At 41.4% G+C, this 20321-nt stretch overlaps 1 protein-coding gene across 1 annotated transcript; it reads right to left on the reverse strand.

Annotated features, from left to right (window-relative positions):
- Window positions 1–1209: 1209 nt before the first annotated feature.
- LOC138633962 (serine-rich and transmembrane domain-containing protein 1) lies at window positions 1210–14801 on the reverse strand. Its single transcript, XM_069720523.1, has 2 exons — window positions 14671–14801; window positions 1210–2108 (listed from the first exon to the last, which is right to left on the reverse strand). The coding sequence occupies exon 2, from the start codon at window positions 2101–2103 to the stop codon at window positions 1762–1764; it is 342 nt and encodes a 113-aa protein (XP_069576624.1). The 5' UTR covers window positions 2104–2108; window positions 14671–14801; the 3' UTR covers window positions 1210–1761.
- Between the last annotated feature and the right edge of the window lie 5520 nt (window positions 14802–20321).

A 20321-nucleotide genomic window follows, 5' to 3' on the forward strand; every position in this document is an offset into this window, starting at 1 on the left:
GAGTAATGTCTTAGTGGTTTAAGGATTACAACTGAAAATGAGAGCTCTAATTTAGCTGACAAAAGGATATAATTTGGAGCGTTCAATTTGCTATATTTCACTCGACTACCAGTAATTTTGAACTTGGCTGGCTTTACTTTAACAAATGTTGGACCATAATTGTTATTTTGAATGTGCATCTTTTGTGCTCTATTAAACCCAGAGCTGAAATAATGCTCCACTTAGCGAAAGCACTGTGAACATGTTGTTTAACTGAAGAAATGTCACCATGACCCGGCTTACACCTGTGAGATCAATCATTTATTTTAATTGTGTACTTTTTTTGGGGGGGGGGGACTAATAAAGATGGGATAATGGATAAACTTTTTAAATGCTCAAGCGTAACTAAATTAGACCCAGATATATATTTGCAATCTTCTGATTTACCACTTAATTTATGGATTATGTTGCATTGATCCACCTAAAGTTGCATGCAAACAGCCATTAAAGATCTCATTTATAATCCAGATGAGAAATAATAGTGTTGCTCGGGTTAATGTGAGAAAAATTTGGATTTGTCAAGAACACTGACAGATGTGGCTCCTTTTATTGTTTGGGATCCTTATCTCTGCTCTGAGCCGTTGTGCTCTTCAGACTTTATTGAATTTTGAGAGAAAAGTGTAGCAAAAAAGTAATGAACCTTTTTCCATATAATCTGCTGTGAATGTGTGGTGTATTTCTGTTGCAGTGTCAAATATACTCCATCTCACAATATTGAACCATAGAAGATGTATTTTGAGGAAAAACAACCATGTAGCTTAAGCCAATGCAGACAAGGCTGACAGCTACACAGAGCTGTCTTGCTCCAGTCTCTATGGAGACCGGGATCAGACGCCTTATAGGTTGACAGGCTAGAGAGGGTAATCCGTTCCGCTGGTAGACCTGCCTTTCAGGACCAGAATTTAATCTTGTAGTTTACGCCACTTTTGACCTGGTCCGTCTGTGGCTGCAGTCAGAGGGCACTTGCCTGAGGGCACTTGCCTGTCAATAGTCTGCAACCTTCATTTCTTTCTCACCTGCGTATCCACAGCACCATGTCTGCCCATCTCTGTGCAACCTTTTTTTTCCCCCAGACTTTGAGAGATTATGAGCCAATTTGACATATGCACTGTTTCTAGTAACTTCTCTTTCAACACAAAAGCCTTACGGAACGCTCGAGACATTCATGTGTTACTGTACAAAGTAATGGGTTTTAATAGTGTTTTGATATTGATTTTGCAATGTAGTCTACAGACATTATGAGACACGCCATACAAAGCTTCACTTTAAAACAAGGTTATTTTTTTCTAAGACGAGTACAGTACGAGAAATGACAACAGGAAAAAAGAGGAAAGATTATAGTTCCTCATTATACGTTTAACTGCTGAGGAAAAGCAGTTTTTTTTTTTTCAGGTTCATCTGTCTTAATCATGTCAGCAAGGCTAAGAAGGGCTGAGCCCCTCTCACCTTTCAAGACCTCCTCATCACATTTTGAGCTATATTTCCCCTGTGCCGATGCAATTTGCATGGACATACCAGCACAATGGGGCCGCTAGGGTTAGAATACGCATGCATGGAGTGTTAGACCGTTCTGTCAGCGTCTTTTTGGCTGACATTGTGTTTTTGTGTGTTTGTAGTCACAGTGAGGAGGTGTCGGGCCTCTATGTGCGCGCCTGCACGTAAGCATGCATGAATGAGAGCGCATATGTGTGTCTGTGCCTTATGCGCTCCCTCCCGCCTCCATCAGGTGGAGAGTGAGGAGATGGTCGACCTCTGAGACGAAATGCTACAGATCTCCATGTTGGTGAAGGAGCTTCCTCCCTCACTGCTGCAGTCAGGGACAGAGGAGGAGGAGGAGATGATGTTCTTCAGCCTGTGGAGGGAGATGATGAGCAGGGTCAGCAGGAATACCAGCAGGCCGAGGAAGAGCCATACGTAAACGTAAACATTTCCCTGGCGTCCTGGTGATGAGGCAGCCGCTGACGTGGAGGCAGATGTTGGGGAGAAACGGAGGAAAGTCCCATTGTCTATGGAAGGGATTGCCGTGTCATTATGGTCCACCAACGGGACGTCCATCCCTGACATCCTGGCTGATGTTTCAACGTGGATTTGCAGGAGTGAAAAAGAAAGACAAGTGAGATTTATTGGAAAACAACAGAAACACACTTTACTTGCACCTTCATTATTCCAACAACCTGTAGGTGAAATTCTCTTTTGTCTGCTGGAGCTGCCAGGGATTTATTGTCTCCCTCCAGGACACCTCAGCATGGCAGATGCTTCCTGACACAAAACCTTTCACCCACATCCTCACATAACCTCCAAACAGCCTTGGCTGGAGATTAAAAAGAAAACAGAGAGCACTTCTGCAATTCTGATTCGGGGCCAACATTTTACTTTCAGAGCCCCAGATGCAGAACAGACTTCGATCGAATCAAACAGTTGCAAACAATACTAATTTATTTTAGTCCTCTTGATGTTTGTATAATAATAAATATCTAAACAATTATTTGCCATCAACCATGACTTTAAGAGTTGTTCTTGAGCTTCATGCGTTAAGGAACTACATGCTTATTGACAAGACTGTAACGAACAGCAGGGGGAGTGCTTGTCTTATCGGATGCCTGTCGGGTTTATTGCCTGTAGCTGTGTATGCTCATAAATGAAGGCATCCTTATCTGCTGAAATTAAACTCCTCATAATCAGCTTTCACAAAGACAGCTGAGCCAGTCCTCCTCCCCTGATAAATAATGCTGTTAATAATGTTCCATCACAAATTACTGCCTGGCGCAAAACTGGCATATGAGAATTGACTGAGCATTGTAATGCGGAAACATTCCCAGTCTTTGTGTTGGTGAGAAATAGAGGGAAAGGAAGAGAGAGACTGTTTTTTTTTATCTGGGTTAGGCCAGCCTTGTGTCTTGACTTGATCTATGACAGTGGAGAAAGACACTTCAAAGAGAGGGATAAATGACCATGACCAGAATGAAAGCAGGAGGTCAGCACACAATGTTCATCTCACAGTGGTGTGCGCTCACTTTCTCTTATCTGCCTGCCCTCCCCCTCCCCATTCTCCCCATTTCATTATACAGTTCATCATGAACCATATGTGTGCCCGGCCACTTCCATGATATTCATGGGAGCAGAGTAAACTATGTCCATTGTAGGTTCTTTACGAGCCTTTAAGGTACAATAACTGCAACTGTGTTCCTTATGACATTTTTGACCATTTTTCAGCATATCTGTGTAAAACAGTACGACTGTGTAGACTGGTAAAGACGACACTAAACGCATGGAAGTAAAAGAGAGAGAGAAAAAAAAAGCAAGAGGCAAATGGAGAACGACAAAACAGGGTAAGAAAAAAAAAAAAGGGGGGGGGGGAGATGCTAAGCGCTGGTTGTAAATTCAGTCAAATCTGTTAATTTATTGTACTTTATCAAGTTTAGGACCGGTGGTTTTATAACCGTGTGTAACTCTTAAAATGAAACCGTTTTGGTGATTCCATTACAAATAACTGCACCTTGTTTACTTTTGTAAACACTAGACTATGGGAAAGGTTCAATCTTCTGGAGACTGTATTTACCATGACTCATCTTTAAAAAAAAAAACAACAACAACAACAACAGAGCATCAAATCTCACTCACTCTAAGCATTAATTTAGCATAAACCCCTTGGTATTGTCTCAAAGCCATATGCTAACAACAACAACAAAAAAATCGGTCATTAGGAATGCAACAATAGACAAAGGTCAGTAGGTCATAGACCAATGGAGAAGCCATGTTTTGCTACAATAGAGTTAAAGTAGGCTACCAAATGCTTTTATTCTGAAGGACCCGCCTCGTCTCGGCTGGAAGTGTGGAGCAGCTTCCAAGCACGTCAGCTGTCAGTAGTCAGCTGGACGTTTAAGTCCTTACGCGTCAGAGGCCTCGGTAAACGTGAGGATTTATTAACTGTGAGCGGGAAGCAGACTACTTTCTGCTGCTGTTTGAACAAACTAGCAGCTCCTCTTTTTACTTTGTTTACAACTGAAGTTAGACAGAAGATCTCAAGGACATTTGTTGCCAGCAGATGGTATAGTGTCCGAGGACAGTGAGTACAGACCGAGCTTTCCTCTGAGGTTGTCAAATGATGTCCAACAAGTCATGATCCAGACGGTGCGTCGCCAGGTCATTTTAAAAGGTGACAGCCACGTGTTTGCCATCGTTCTTTTACAATCAGTAGCTCTTTTGGTATTATATTAAATCTTTGTTGTTTGATATTTAATGTGAATCATGTGTTTTGCAAAATGGATTATTTTGTCATATGCCCAAATTCATTGGTCATCTTCGACAATGCCAATTTTACAGTTCAGTTGACTCATCAATTCACCAGGGGGTACCAGATATTAAGCGGTAAGCAGAACAATCCTGGTAAAAAAAAAAAAAAAATCTGAATTGAGTGGGTGGGTTAAATACCAATCTGAGGCAATTTTATGCAGCAAACAAACCGGAGCGTACTGACCTTATTTGGACTCTTCAAAACAGATCTTTAGTGCAGCTAACCGTACGTACCAAAAACATTCCAAATGGTTTCGCTTTGGCCGTTTTCACGCTGCTTTGATTTAGTTAAAAACAGATGAGCAAACCATAATGTAAACCGTAGGTGTAAAAACTACTGGGTTCATACAATCTAACTTTACAATCAACAGTTATAAATACTAAAAAACTACGCAAGGTAAGAATACACAAAATTTCACCAAACTACAGAAACTTAGAGCTGGACTGAGAGCAGACTGGACGCAGCAGTGACTCACTATTGCCTCTAAATATACGTAGCGGTATTACAAGATGGGACTTAAATCATATTGTCCCTAAAGCCCGGAGACTATAAATAATCAAGCTGGAAGACGGGCCCTAATGTATATATATTCCCTATAATTCCCTATTATCCCCTATAAGGAAGTGAAGTGGCGAGTTGGCTTGCAGGCCATACAGTGAATGGGGTAAAAACAGACTTGTGATTTCAATACTGTACCATTACAACTGCTTTACAGGTCCAAAACCGTTGTGATGGTACGGTGTTGCAATTGTCGTGAAAAAAAAAGTCGTATATAATCTTGCAGAGGTAAATCCTTATAACCGAATTGGTTGTGCTCGTTTTCACCCAGTGATCAATTTCACAGAGTTTCATCTTGCACAACTTTTCCCAGTGTCGCCTGTGATGTTTGAGCAAACCGCCTCTGTCCGCAGACTCTTGTCTTATTCATTCATTCACTCCGTTTCACTCTCTGTCTCTCTCTGGATGGTACATTTGACAAGAACTCTGCCTTCTGTAATTTACAGCCCAAAGTACCTTCAGGGAGATCCACCGCATAATAAGGAGGGATGAGTTGGGCTGCAGTCTTTTCTGTGATTGCGTGCCAGAACTCTTGCTTTCTTTATCAAACACTTCCAGTGGCCGTCCCAGACATGGGAGGGGAGGGGCGGGGGGGGGGGAGGGAGGGATTGTGTCGCAGCTTCGCAGACAGAGATTGTGGCCTCTTTGCTGTTCTTGCAACTTTTCAGAGAAGAAGCATTGACTTCACTGCACAGAAACACCTCTAACATCCTTCTGCAGTTGTCCACTGATGGAAAGATTCTTTTATATGATGGAAAGATTCTTTTTATATATATATATACATGTCATGTTATATTTTGTATAAGCAGGAGGGATATGATGGAAAGGAAAGATTTGTCTCTTCCTCTTGTTCCTCGGAAAGTCTCAGTCTCAAGTTTCCTTTGTTTTCTGTCTTATTTCATTGTCATTATTCAGCATCTACTAACTGACGACTGTCTTGTGACCTACAAACCAACTCTATTACCATACGAAAGCAGGTACAAAATGGAATGTGGCTGGCTGATGTTCCACAGTTTGTCCCACTGTTATATAAGCTGACCTACCAGGGGGAGGGAAGGCCCTTCTTTGCTGGGCACTTCTCTTGGAGGTTGAGAGTATTTGCTCCTTCTTTCCAGAACAAATGCCTTTGATTTTGAACCAAGCCTCTTGAGTAATTTTTCAAACATCCACCTTTTTTTTTTTTTTTTCTGCATGTTTTCTCCGCCAACCTCATCTGTCATCAACAGAATATCATTCATTCCATTCCTGGAAGGACTTCACCATCTGGATTTCAAGGTAAATAAACTACATTTTCACCTACAATTTTGAAACTCCCAAGTTTGACCTCAGTTTTACTCTTGTAATATGTCAGTCATCCGTCATCTGAAAGCCCTGCTTGCTCATCTGTCTCCTCTGCCACCTTTTCTGCATCTTATCCGCCGTCCTTGTTTTGTCTTTCCGTCCCACTCTTTCCTGCTCTGTATAGGTTGTTGTCGTTAATGATATGTTGTTTTCAAATCTGTGATGAAGCTTGGTCATTGTGAGCTGAAGTGGCTGATAATTGTGCTTAATGATGCTTTTTGTATCCAGGCAACAAGCACATTGCTCAGTTCTTTTTCAAGCTAATCTACTTTAAGAGGGCAGGCCATGCAGTCCCGCCGAGTCTGAAGGGGTCAGACGTACACATGCGCACACGAACCCGCCTACACACAATAAATACCGCTAGTTGTTTTCCTTAGGAATATAGCTGCAAATGTAATGCAGAGACTGCCAAATGCTAATTGGGTAAATGATGCACCTTTATTCAGGAAAATTAGGTGAGTGTTCAAAGTGTCTTGGTTTTTTTACATTTAGGTTTTATGGACGCGAGTAGTTTGTTCTCTTCTCTAAATTGTTGGCTAGATCTTGTGCATTTTGTGCTTCTAGACACTGGGGGAAAAAAAAAAACTTGCTCCACTCTCCAGCTCTCTTTCTCATTTGCTGCCATCTTGAAGAGTAACTCGACACTCAAGCCACATTTTCCTGTAAATTACATGTGCAGTCACTATTTCACTATCTGTTGATCCGAGGCCCAATGCTTTTGAGATTATTTGGACAGTTTTTTTGTTCATTTTTAACTGTCCAGAGACAATTTGCAATTTTTGGCTTTTAGACCACAAAGAAATGTGATGGACCATGGGTCTCTGCCCCTAAATCACAAGGAAGTGCCTGTTCTATCAAGTTGCTTTTTAAAGAGTAATCTTGCGTCAGGCTGAGAAGCAGTGTTTTACTGCCATCTCTGGTTAAATGTTTCAAGTTGGTTTCACCTCCGTCCACAACCAGAATTCATGATATTGGTCTAGACGTTCTTTTTTTTCTTTTTTCTTTTTATAGCTACTGTAACTCCACCCAGCAGTGATGCCATGCTACAGACATCCTGGAGTACACCGAAGTTAAACCACCGGGTTTCAGCAAAAATTTGATTTTCAGGGTGTTAAGTTGCTCTTTAAATTATCATTTTATCTCTGTTTGCCTCTGATTGCAATGGATCTTCGTAATTGATGTTTTGCTGGAGTAGGTCCTCGCTCACTACTCATTCAGTTAACTGAACTGACTTTGGTCAATTCTTGTTTAGCTCAGCCCAAGCTTTCCCAAATCTCTTTTGTGAGACAAAGAGATGTGGATCTCTTTTTTTTTTTTGGTACAATATATATCCCTCCCCACCCCCCACCCCTCCCACTGAGTTGTAATGTTCTTGAGTCTCTGTAACAAAAGCCTGGCGTAACTTCAGCTGTTGCTTAACCTTAATGTTCTGCTTCGTGCCTTGCAACCACAACTCCTCTTTAACAGCTCCAAAAACATTGGCTGTGTCTCACTTTGTGCACTTACACTTGCTAGTTTGAGTGCATAAGTGTGTTGTCAGTGACAAACAACCAACAGTGTACTATATCCACATTGTGGACTCATAACGGTCCACAAATTTAATAAGTAAGGAATGCTGGACACTTTTCACCTTAAGCGGCCGCCATCACGGCTCTTTAGCAGAAAGCTGAGGACCAGCATATTTTTTTTAACTGGCTGCTTCATAAATCAGCTTTAAAAACATGAATATTCTATGGGAGTCCTCTGACGGCTCTAAAGCTCTGAAATTATTGTGCTTCACCCACTAACTGTACATAAAAGTGGACATAGCTTCTGGGTTTGAAAAATGAGGCCAATGTGGAAGTGCATTAAACTGCAATACCACAGAGGGCCACTAGGTGTTGGCTCCAAAAAGGCTATCGGTCGGTGGGACATGATGTCATTGGGTTTCCAATCAGGTCGAGTCAGATCCACTGCTCGTCAGAATACAGTCACTCTGGCTCTAAACCGCTCTCAACTAGAAAGATGGGGAAGGCCAACATACGAACTCGTGCCTTCATAACAGCAGCTCACAAACCAATGGGTGACGTCACCACAGTTTTGTTTTTTAAGTATACTTATACAGCTGCTGCCTTCTCTTGCTGTCAGTTTCCATCTCTCAGAAGTGAGAAGTCTTGCCGTGTCGGACTCACTCAGGTGTGATCTTAGCTGCTCTTACGACTCCGTCGAAGCAGATATTTCTTTTTAAAAGCAAGAATGACTTCTCAGTCGGACAGCCTGTCCAGGAGAAGAGAAGCTGCTGGTCGCTGCTCCTTTTGAGAACAAATGTGATGATTGGTCTCCAGGATTGTTCTTTCACACTGGATATCAACAGACTTTACTTGACATCACTCGCATCTCTATCACTTTAATAACTTCACACAGAAGAAGTCTCTTCCCGTCAGTCCCCGTCGGGGTTGTATGGAGTTCAGGTATTTTGAGACAGTTTTGCTTTTCAGCCCTCTTCCTCTCCAGTCTCCCAGTTTGGAACTCCTCAATGGGCTCTTGCAGAAGTGCTCTTCCTTTTCACTCTCAGATATGACTACTTTCTGATTATGTATTCCGGCTCCTTCATTGTCGGCATTGGCTTCTTGGCTGCGTCGAGAGCTTTAAACATATTCTGTATAGCCTTGGCTCTCTCCTGCTCGCTCATCCCGCCGGGCTGCCTTCAGCAAACTGCAGTCTGCCGCTTTCTTTTCTTTCTGCTCTACCTGGCTCAATCTTGACTTGAGCATATGTTCTGTCCTCCACCAGTCTGTATCTATAGACAGTGAGCCTTGACCCCTAAAGCTCCCTTTTGTCCTGATCAAACTTCTGCACAATCTCTGCAAGTCACTGCTTGAGCAGTCTGCGAGCGGAGTATGTTCAGCCAAACTCCTCCTGAGACATTTTGCCGCGTAGCTTCCTCTGCTCCACTTTCTCAATCTGTTCCTCGCCCTCTTTCATTTTCTCGTCATCTCCGTATAATCTCCTTCGCTTGTCAGTGTTCTCTGTTCTCACTGTGACAGAAAATAGCCGTGGCCAGTCATGCAATCTCAACAATCAACACGCATGCAGCATGTACAAATATTTAGTAAAAACCCAAACTTCCCAGTGAGATGTGTTCTACCGTCTGCTCAGTTCTGCTACTAGCCCCTCACTTCATGAATAATAGACCTGATCCATGTGGCCAAATGTCATGGCATTTGGGCCATATTCATCTGTGTGTTTGTGCACGTGCCTGCTTTCTCCTACTCTATTCATGCCTGCACAAACAAAGGCAAAACTCGCGTGCATGCTCATTTCTGAAAATGTCAAATCTTTTCGCACATATGCGCACACACGCGCAGACACACTCGCGCATACACAAGTTCATCTCAAGTATACAAAATTGCCAGGAGATAAAAGTAAGCTGAATTTCAAACATGTAAAATATCTCCTATTCGAAGCCAGATCGGCTGAAAACAGACCTCGGGCTCAACCACGTGAATTCCAAATCGCTTCTGCAGCCCCAAATACCACAGATAACCCACGTAGGGGTCAGAGATATGCAGGAATGATGAAAGTATAACGTGATGTTTCCACGTGCCTCAGAAGCTTCGAAAAAACCCACTTTTTTTTTTTCCAGTTTCAGCAGGACAACAATCTATTTCTTTCCAGATTGCATTGTTACTATTCACGTGATTTAAAATTCAAATTCAAAATAAATGACTAACAAGACACCAAATTTAGAAAATATAAAGGGTGGAATCGGGATGAATCTCCAAAACGATAAACTAATGTTTTTATTCATTCATTTAAATTTGAATGACAAAATGTCACAGTGCACCTGAGCGCACTCGAAGCTCCACCAGGGGTCCAGGACCGCTGTTCGACTGTTATCTGATTCTCTCAGATATTCAGGGCATGAAAGAAAAGATTTCAAAAGGCCAAATTGGAGTGAGATCTCGCTGGTCTTGCGAAAGGCTTATTATGACTGACGGTGAGGTAACGTGAGCTGAAGCCCGGCAAACAGTCAGAAAACGTGATTATTGTGAATAGGGAGTGTTGTATGCTAGATAATGAGGTATTTTGCTTTGGTGTGTGTGTGTGTGTGTGTGTGTGTGTGTGTGTGTGTGTGTGTGTGTGTGTGTGTGTGTGTGTGTGTGTGTGTGTGTGTGTGTGTGTACCTGTGATAAAGTGTATTTTCACACCTCTCTCTCATATCTTGTCAATCACTCCTGATACTTCAGAACCCAGTTGCCAATAAATGCAATACTGCATTAACCTTGTTTCCAGGGTGTTGCAACCCGTCTGTAGACACATCTCGCTGAACATCAGCATTTTTAGTTTGCTTTTTCCTCTTCTCTATTCTGTCTATCCTTCTATTTCTCTCCCCACACCAGACTACAACACTGTCAGTGGTCTTTCTTGGTCACTTCTCTGCAGGCAGTGATAAACCACAAAATAAAGTTACCGGCAACTAATACGATCACATTTTAAAGTGGAATAATGCCTCTGTATTCAGCAGGAATTCCTTCCCCCCCCCGCCCCCATCCTCCCCCTGAGATTAACACCCCCCCTCCCTAAAAAGAAAAAACACTTTATAGACATTTCGTTAAAAAAAAATAATAATAAAAAAAAAATCACCCTGAAGCATCAACAGCACGCAAAGAATTGTTGGGAAAAGCAGGAATAGTTACAGACCTTTTTTTTTTTTTTTTTTTTTTTTTTTTTTTTTTTTTTTAATATATGCGAGACAGCAGCTCCTCGCTCACGTCGTGCAGAAATCCATCCCGAGTTCGGTCTTTCAGCCGAGCAAACCGGATCTGTTGCCCGTAAGATCTTCCCCGTCAGCCCGTCCGCTCTTTTTCTCTCGCTCCCTCTCGCCGTCATTAAAGTGTGACACGCGCACAACACGAGCACTACAGCTGGAGTAGACACAGTCTTTCCTCTATGAATGGAGCTCGCACGCAAAAGGAAACACACACACGCGCGCATGCACGAGGCCTGTAACAGAAACTGTAACTATGGAATCATACTGGTGTGTGTGTGTGTGTGTGTGTGTGTGTGTGTGTGTGTGTGTGTGTGTGTGTTTTCTCCTGGAGAAGTGGCGGAGAGGAAAGGAAAGAGGGGGGGGGGGGATAGTGCTCATTCAAATCCCATCCCCTCTCTCTCTGTGACTCCCCTGTCTCTGCCCTCCCACTTTTCTCTCTGCTTGCTCATCACCTTCAATAATGATCACACCAACAGTCAAATCTATTCCTTTTTTTTTTTTTTTTTTTTTTTTTTTTTTTTCCTTCACTTACTTTTGACAGAACGTACTGTTCGATAGCTGGTCGACACTTGCAGACAAATCGACAACGTAGAAAGACATGCCGTCGGATAAATGCTTGGGTAAATTGACCGGTAAATCAGTTGTCATCGTGTATACCCCGTACACGCACTGGAAAGAAAGAAAACTTTAAACACCTCTCGATTTCTAAATGCATCTCTCTTCGACTTTCTTCATCTTAAAGCTCTTATCTCGTATTTTTAGTCCGCTCCCCTCTCTCTTTCTCTGCCTCTGAACCGTGTCTGTTAACGGCAGCTAAGCACACCTGTTCTGTAAAAAAAAAAAAAAAAAAAATTAAAAAAAAAAGTCTCTCTATGCAAACCTAAAACCAACTAAACAACAGCTCATCCATGAATCCTCCCCTCATGAGTGTTCAGGTGTTATTCAGTCTGAATGAGAGAAGTGTTGATTTATTTTGATGGTCATTTTTGGTGCCGTTGAACTGTACCGGGTTTTACAGGGAGATGTTCCCAATATTTTGTCCTTTGGATTTAAATGGGTTGACAAAATATGAAGAACATCTCTCGGTATACACGCAGTCCGGTTCAATGGCACAGAAAAGCACAGTTTCCAAAATGACCAATGAAATACATCAAGGACTCTCCATCATGTTTGACTAACAGCTGAACATTATGATTCCAATGAAGGGCCGATTTATTACGATATAGAGCAGATATGCAGATGTGCTTCATCCGTCAGTGGTTTTAATGTTGTGCCTGATCGGTGTATGAAATGAGAGACATTTTTCAAAATGCCTTTTTTTTTTTTTTTTTTTCCTTAACAAAATTTCATCACTTTGAGCTGCAAACATGAGGTGTTATTGTCTCACTCTCTGCTAGTGGTGTCAAGCTATTCAATAATTAAAAAAAAAAAAAATCAATATCTTTCCAGAAGTGTTTTTTTTGTTTGTTTGTTTTTTTTTTTTCAATTTGAAATATTACTTTCAGTCTTTCACAGCAGCTTTCATAATGACTAGTCTTCTTGACAGAAATTAGTTTCAGTTGAGAAAAATCTTTCGTAATTGGTTTGAGCCAACGCTTTTAAGAGCTTTTGCTTTAATGGTGCAAGAGCCGGTAACTCGGTTTGGAACGAAACACTCCGCATAAAGTTCAGTCTCATGTCTGATTTAAATAAATTTTGCGCATGACTCTGAATTTTATGAGCTTGTTAGCACCTTAATGGTATTCGTGAAGGAGTTAATTGTGTGTCGGATGACACCTGGCCCTGCTCTGTGAAGGCGAAGAGGCGCCTCCTCTTCCACAGATGCCTCCGTCTTGTGCCATCTGCCTGCTGACACGGGCACCGACGAGGAGCAGCAGCAGCAGCGGAGGAGAACAGAGAGGAGAGATGACTTTATTTCACATTCAAATCCAGCATTCACTCACATCGCACAGCTGTCGGCCGTGTTTACTTCAGACACACATTTCGCCAGCTACGTAAGGAGGTCTCCCGATGGATGAGCGCATATCTGTTTGTGAATATTTTCTTAATCTCAGGCGCCACCCCCCCCCCACCACCCCCTCCTTCCGCCCCCCTCACCCACCTCCTCCAACATGTTAATAAATATTTTAATACGACACTGCTGCCAGTTTTACTGAATGTGTTGAGGGGAGAAACCAAGGACAGAGGAAAGGAACACTGCACATCATTTAATTATTCTAATAATTATTTCCCCTGGCCTCCACTCCACTAATCACACACTGGAAGACTGTTTCTATCACAGGTAATCATCACAGAAACACACACACTAAAGAGTGCATATGTTTGGCAGAGCTAATTGAGGCAGTGTGCAAACTCGTGTGTTCTTCTGTGCGTTTCCTTTGCTGCTTGTGTTGCCTATGCGTTAACACGAGAGAGGACTGAGGGATGGAGATAAGAGCTTTGGCCTCAGCCGGCTTTTGTCACTAATCCTGGATGGCGAAGAAGTGGCTGCTGATTCCATGTCATTCCCCGATATCCCAGCCTGTTCTGATTCCACGCCATCCCATCCCTGCCCTTGTGAGGACACCAGTCTCTGCACTGCATGTTAATGAGGGGGAGACATGCAGCAACAGAGGGGTGTGTGTGGGGGAGGGGGAGGGGGACGCCACTGCGTTCACAGGCTATTTTAGAGAGAAATGTGTGTGTGTGTGTGTGTGTGTGTGTGTGTGTGTGTGTGTGTGTGTGTGTGTGTGTGTGTGTGTGTGTTTATGTTTGGGGATTTGACGGCGCTCATTCTCCTAAACTCATGTGAACACGAGTTTAAACTCTGAGATAAAAAAAAAAAAAAGGCAGGCAAGTGTCATGATATTAGTTGTGAATGGGATTCGTGAATGTTTTTGACGCTCCACCAGATATGGTTTACATCTCTCTGGTAATTTGAACCCATTTGCCAAGCATCCTACTGAGAGACGCGCTCATTTGAAAGCAACAGTGACGACTTTGATGAGCGGAGGAAAACCGTTTCACTTCTTCTGATTACAGAGGAATGTTTGCATCTGTCATCCTGCAGAAGCAGTTGAAATATAACCCGTCTTTGTCTGCAAGATGTGCAGAGTTATTTGTGATGTTCAGTTTGAAAAGATTTTGGAGATAAGACATCCGGCAATACATATGTAGCACGCGCCAGCTTTTGGTCTCGCGGCAGCGGCATGCCAATCAAGAGTGATCTCCACAGATCTGTGGGCACGGAGCCAAGTGAACATACCGAGGCGTAACCGCGACACACCCACCATACACACACAGGACAGCAGCCTCATCCGCGATTGCTTTTCCAGAATAACAATGAGGGGAGAGCCGGCAACTTGATATTGGCCCCGACTCAAAATCCCCCCCCCCCCCCCTCGAGTGGAAACCGGCAAAAACAACAGCACTTGTGTGAGCAAGAAGCCCAATAGCAGACTGAAACCTTTTGAAAACACTATCCTACTAAAACCTTTACCACTAATAGTCTGCAATTTTGCGCTCTCCCTCTGAAGGGTACACTCTAAATTCATGAAGAAGAAGAGAAGAAAGGAAAAAAAAAGAAAGAAAAGAAATGTCCTTAAAGTCAGATTCATTTGAATATATGAATAATTTAGTGCACCAAAAGATTTTGGCCCCTTAAATTGCAAATAAAATAAAAAAATAAATTAAAAAAAAAGCTTACCGTTTTACTCAGGCATTCATAATTCATATGTTCCATAGCTCCGACTGGGAGATATTTGATCGAAGACACAAGGACAAAATGCAGCACTTTGTCTTTCAACATTTCCGTCAGTGAAAATCAAAAGGATGACTTTACTTTCTCACTCGCTGTCTCCCTCTCGCAGGCTTCCTTTTTGAGTCACCCCAAATAGTTAATGAACAGAAACAGACCCTAAAAAGTAAACAATTAAACTTTCATCAAAGGTTCGTGCCGTTATTGTGACGTGCTGTGATATTTCACAAAGTGTTACCCTCCGGTTACGCGTCTGTTTTTGTGTGCTATGGCGTTCTGATTTGAGTAACATAGTTATTCTGCAATTATAAAATAAACAGACAATAATACACTCTTTCTCTCTGAGCTCTTCAAATGCCCCTGGCTCGCTGCAGTACTGCAGACGATTGGCACTAAACCTCCACATTATAGTCCTCATCAAAAAGCGATTTTATCCACATTAGAATCCATAAATAAAGCATTAACTTAGCACAAAGACTGCGTGAAATATTTGACCTTCAGACAAGAGACGGAGATAAACATTTACTGATTGATAACTTGCGCATTTATTTGACCTTCACTTCACATTTGATGCATTTTGTTGGCGTTTGTTATGAGTTTTGAGACTCTTCCACTGCATATATTAAATCATTTTTGCAACTTTCTTCCTTGCGGAGTTTGGCGCTGATAATTTGGCCCCTTTGGAGTTCTGGCTTGTTTTGTTTCGAAAACTTGGATATCAAAGCCCCCCCCCCCCACCCCCTTTTAGAGCCAATAAATGTTGCTAATTGGGCTTCAACCAAACACGACTCTCAGTGTTTACAACTATAACAAACAAAATATGAGAGTTAAAGACCTCTTCATGTGGTGTTTGCATTATTTTTTTATGCAGATGAACCACAGTGATATTAATGTACAATATGGGAAAAGCTGTGAGCTCTCCTCTTGTGTTTTTCTTGTGCTAACTTGGCAGCATAATCTCACCCTCTCTACTGGAAAAGTCAAGTCATGAAAATGATGAGGAATGGAGACTTATGGGGATAAAAATCATAAACTAAAAAGATAAAGAGGTAACCAAATAAGTAGATCTGAGAATATCACTTTAACTCCCCTTGCATCTAAATGTGCTATCTCTAACCAGGTGTTACAAAACAGTGCCACTTATGAGATTTATTCATCTGCGATTTCTGGATCACCTCAGTTAATCAGTTTCTATTCCTGTGAGAAAATGTCTTTTCAAGATGGATAAACCTCTGCAGATTAGGTTTCCTTTTCATCTCCTTATCCTCCACTTTAGTCGTCATTTCCACCTTGTCCTGCTGTTTTTTAACTAACCCTTATCTGCGTTTGAGATGATAGTCAATCTGCCACTGTGATCCCTCCCGACACTGGTGTAACACCCGTGGATCGAGGGTCCGTCCTCAGTTCGGGTTCTTCCGGATGGCACGGTGCTTTACGGTTGATGCTCAAACGCCCAGTGCATCTGGCCCAGGCCTGTCACTGGCAATATATCACACTAATGAAATGGCAGCAGCCCAATGCTATCTGTCACGAGCAATCTGCATCTGCTTAGGGACGGAACGGAAATGAGAAAGAGGGATAAAAAAGACAGAGGAAGACAGAGAGAGACATTGTGTCCCCTGAACAGGTGCCATGTTTATGTGTGCGAGTGTGTTTGAGCAGTCCCTCCTCTCGGCACACTGTGAACAAATATATCGATTTTATTTTGACGGCACCCAGCAGGCCACCTTATCCCCCACCTCTACTGGACCAAGTAGGTGAGGATATTTCATCAGGTCTACGATAGAACAAAGTTCCAATACAGCTTATCTGTCACGGAGAAAATGACTCCTGTTCCTCACTCTAACTTGCCATTTTTCATCCTTACTTTCTTTTTGTATTTGTTCCTCTGAAAGCACTTGGAGTAACTAGATCTGATATCAGCTCCACAAATGATCATTTGGTTAATTCTGAATTTGTTGATTTGACCTGCTGTCCTGAATTTTATTATTACACTGGAGAATGTAGTTGTAGGCCGGTACTATTATCATTTATAATTTGATTAAATTAAATTATATTTTAATGTTAAAAATGACAGAGAACGTCGTTTATGTTTCAATCTGCCATGATAAGGAGGGTGACCAGATTCCCAGAAACCAAATGAGGGGCAGAGAGTATGTCTGTGTGGGACCATTTTAAATGGCTATCCAACTTTGAAAATGAACGCACTAATTATACTGTGCAGGTCACAGGTTAGGCTGTTAGCATTTGAAGGACTTAACAAATGTATTTTATTTGAATGCTACTTTCCGGACTCCCACGCTAAGTACAGTAAGCGTGAAAGTAAACTAAAGTTGTACAGTAAATGGTCTTATGTGGTGCTAGCTTACTATCACAGTCTGCTGACTTGTATGATTGGGACTGCTGCGCATTATTTCAACTACTGTTCCTTTATCTGTCTGGCAGTCATCTTTGGGCTTTAGTGGAGATGTCTTTGTTGTAGTTGCATTTCCAGATTTGCATCTGTCCTGCAGTATTGACTTTTGACACCTCAAGCCAATCAAAATGTGGGACATTGTCTCGTTACGTGGGACAGGGAACATGGGAAAGTGCACCTGATCACCCTGATAATAACGGAAGAGGACAGATGACAATGCTGTTGTGACGTGAAAATACTGTTTACATGATAATCATGAATGTTAATGTTGAAGCATTAAGATTAAGAACTTGCAAATCAACGGGTTTTTTTTTTCATTAACCATCCCTCCTTTACATGTAATTTATAGGTTTCTGCACAGTTGTAAGTTCTTTGAGGGAAAATTTACCTTTTAATGTAGTCATCACTTCATATTTGTTCTCCCGAGATGACTGTATTGCGTTTGGATTGAAAGACTCGGTCGACATATGTGTATAAAACTAAAGTCCAACCAGATTAGTCAAAGAAAAAAAGATGTTTTTAAGATGTTATTCTGGTTAAAGGGGGGGTAAGGTAAATATGGCGAATACACAAAAAAATAGCATAGTGCACAAAAATTGAGGGAGCCCTCCCATCAAATACAGCCCTCAGGAACGTATTAGGAGTGATGGTTGGCTGGAGGTTCAAAAAGCAGTCTTGTGACCAAAAAGGTTGTAAATTGGAATCCCTAATCCTCAACTGCTCACTGGAGCTGTTAAGCAGCAGCAGCAGCAGCAGCCTAACAAGGCTGCAGTTAATGGTCCGCCCGGCTTCCCTTATTTGTCTCCATACCACACCTGCTGTATCCAGATAATAATGATAATACTAGTTATCACAATTTCAGGCAGGCAGCTGAACGTCCACATGGTTTACAGTCAAAGAAAGACACAAAAGTTGTCTTTGGTGTTTTAATCAGCTGAATATTTCCCCGCTTTGCATCATTTCCATCCCTGAGTGAGCAAAGGTTCAGGGCTAATTTGTCAAATTACATGTAACAGGGTCACAATGCCATTTTGTCCATTAAAAATATATTCAAATCCATTATTACTTTTTCGTATTACAAACATAGGTTGCAAATCATTATTACTGAAGAGAAAGTTTGCCATCTGATGGGCAATGTAGAGAATGCAGGCACTACGACAAAACAGGTTTCTATGGAGACTTTTTTCCTCATCATTATACTCAAATGTCCTATCTATTTTACTCTGTTTTCTGTTATATATATATATATTCTCTGTACTGTACATCAGCTTACAGTTTACAGTTTAAATCCCCCACTCCACAGGACAGTATGTCTGTGTGAGGATGTCGGTGTGGGTCTGATAATCATTGTCACTTCACCGATGTCATTCGAACAGTCAAAGAAACAGCAACAACAAAATCAACAGCAGTAGCAAGTCCAGTAAATAATGCAGTGCGCTATCCAACCCCAGCTTGGCACAAAACTGACATTTAGCAGGCATTTATCATCCTTACTTACACTCAAATTCTGTTTAAAAAAACAAAACAAAAAAACAGGAGGAGTGGCTGCAGACAAGTGCAAGTCACCAGCTGAAGGAGAAGCATTAAAACATTCCAGTGAATAAATTCATGATAAACAAGAGTCAGCTCTGGTTTAATAAGGACAAATCTCAGATACAAATCTTTAATCACATCCCAGTGATGGAAACGGAGACAAACAGTGACTGTGCTCCAGATTACAGATAAGACACAAATATAAATTTATAGCAGCAGCTATTTGATAAGATTTGAAATAATGGATATCTAAGTCATCGTGTTTAAATTAACCACAGCCAAAGTTGTAAATAAATATCATGGATTTTAACATATCACACATACAAAATCCGTCTTCCACACGTCCTATTTTGATTGTTATCTATATTATTCCAATAACTGAGGTATACCGAACAGATCTCATCATTGAGACATGTCCTCACCTCCCAAAAACTATTGGCACTTTATTGTTCTGTCTCCACATGCTTTAAAGCAACATGTTTCAGGCAGTTGACTCAGAGGAGACTACTGTCACCACTGTCATCAACAATGGACCAGCCTATCACTGTGCACTCAGCCTTTCAGGTATCCATCCTCTGAACTGTCAACGCTTACTTCCAAGTGTGACACTGCAATTCATGTCCATCAATTTACAAAGACTCCAGACCTCATTCAATCACATGCTGACAAAAGCTCTCCTTAGATCAGTGTCATTAAAGCAACTCATCATTCACCACCACATGCAAATATATGCAAGTTCCTGTGCTGATTTAAATGGAGTGAATCCTTCATACTTGAGGCACTGACATTGTAAAAAAAAAAAAAAAACCTGCAAAAGACAGACAAATTATAGTTATTCAAAAAAGGAAAATTAGTCAATATATTTTAAAAATACATTGAATTAAATCAATAATGTTTAAAAGAGGTAAATTCCACAAATGAAATGTTGAAGTGGCTATCAGGGATGTCACAAAGTTAAAATACCACACTCAAACTTTTGAATTTTTCACATCCATGAGACAATAAGACATTAAGACTGTCTTTTTAATGAGGCGCTTCACCTTATCAATGAAGAATTTAACTAATAAATACTGTAAAGCGTGACAATGAATAATTGGGTATTATTCATAGAGCAGAAGAAAAAGATATCCCCAATGTACATGCTGACAATGAGTGTTCCTGAAAAGTAGTTTTCCATATCCTTATATATATATATATATATATTTATTAATAACGCTACACAAATATTGTTTGCACTATTCTCATGCTTTCGAGCAACAGTTACTGGTCAGGGTACCAATGTGAGGAGCCACTAACCATATATTCATGGCTAATTACATCATGGAGAGTTACAATAGACCACTCATGCAAAACCACTGTCAAAAAAGCAATTAATTTGAGATTGAAGTTCAAGTAAATCCAATTAGAGATGCCTGACCCGTGACGTCAAACGTGCGCGGTAGCGTTCTGGCACGTGATTGGACAGAGAACCCGGAGTAAACAGCTGATGAGTTTGATTTACGAGATAAACTTTGTCGAAGAAAAAAAATAAAATACCGGGACGTCGCCTAAAGGCAGCAGGAGGTTGCTCTTTGTCCAAATTAGTAACAATTTTAGTGACCATTTTGTCCGGTTGGGTCGGTGTTGGAATGAAAACTTTTCCCGTTTCCAC

Source organism: Brachyistius frenatus, unplaced genomic scaffold (genome assembly GCF_029030835.1).
Source record: "Brachyistius frenatus isolate BFR_SWC_R1_liver_20210118 unplaced genomic scaffold, ASM2903083v1 Contig_5, whole genome shotgun sequence".
Lineage (NCBI taxonomy): Eukaryota > Metazoa > Chordata > Actinopteri > Embiotocidae > Brachyistius > Brachyistius frenatus.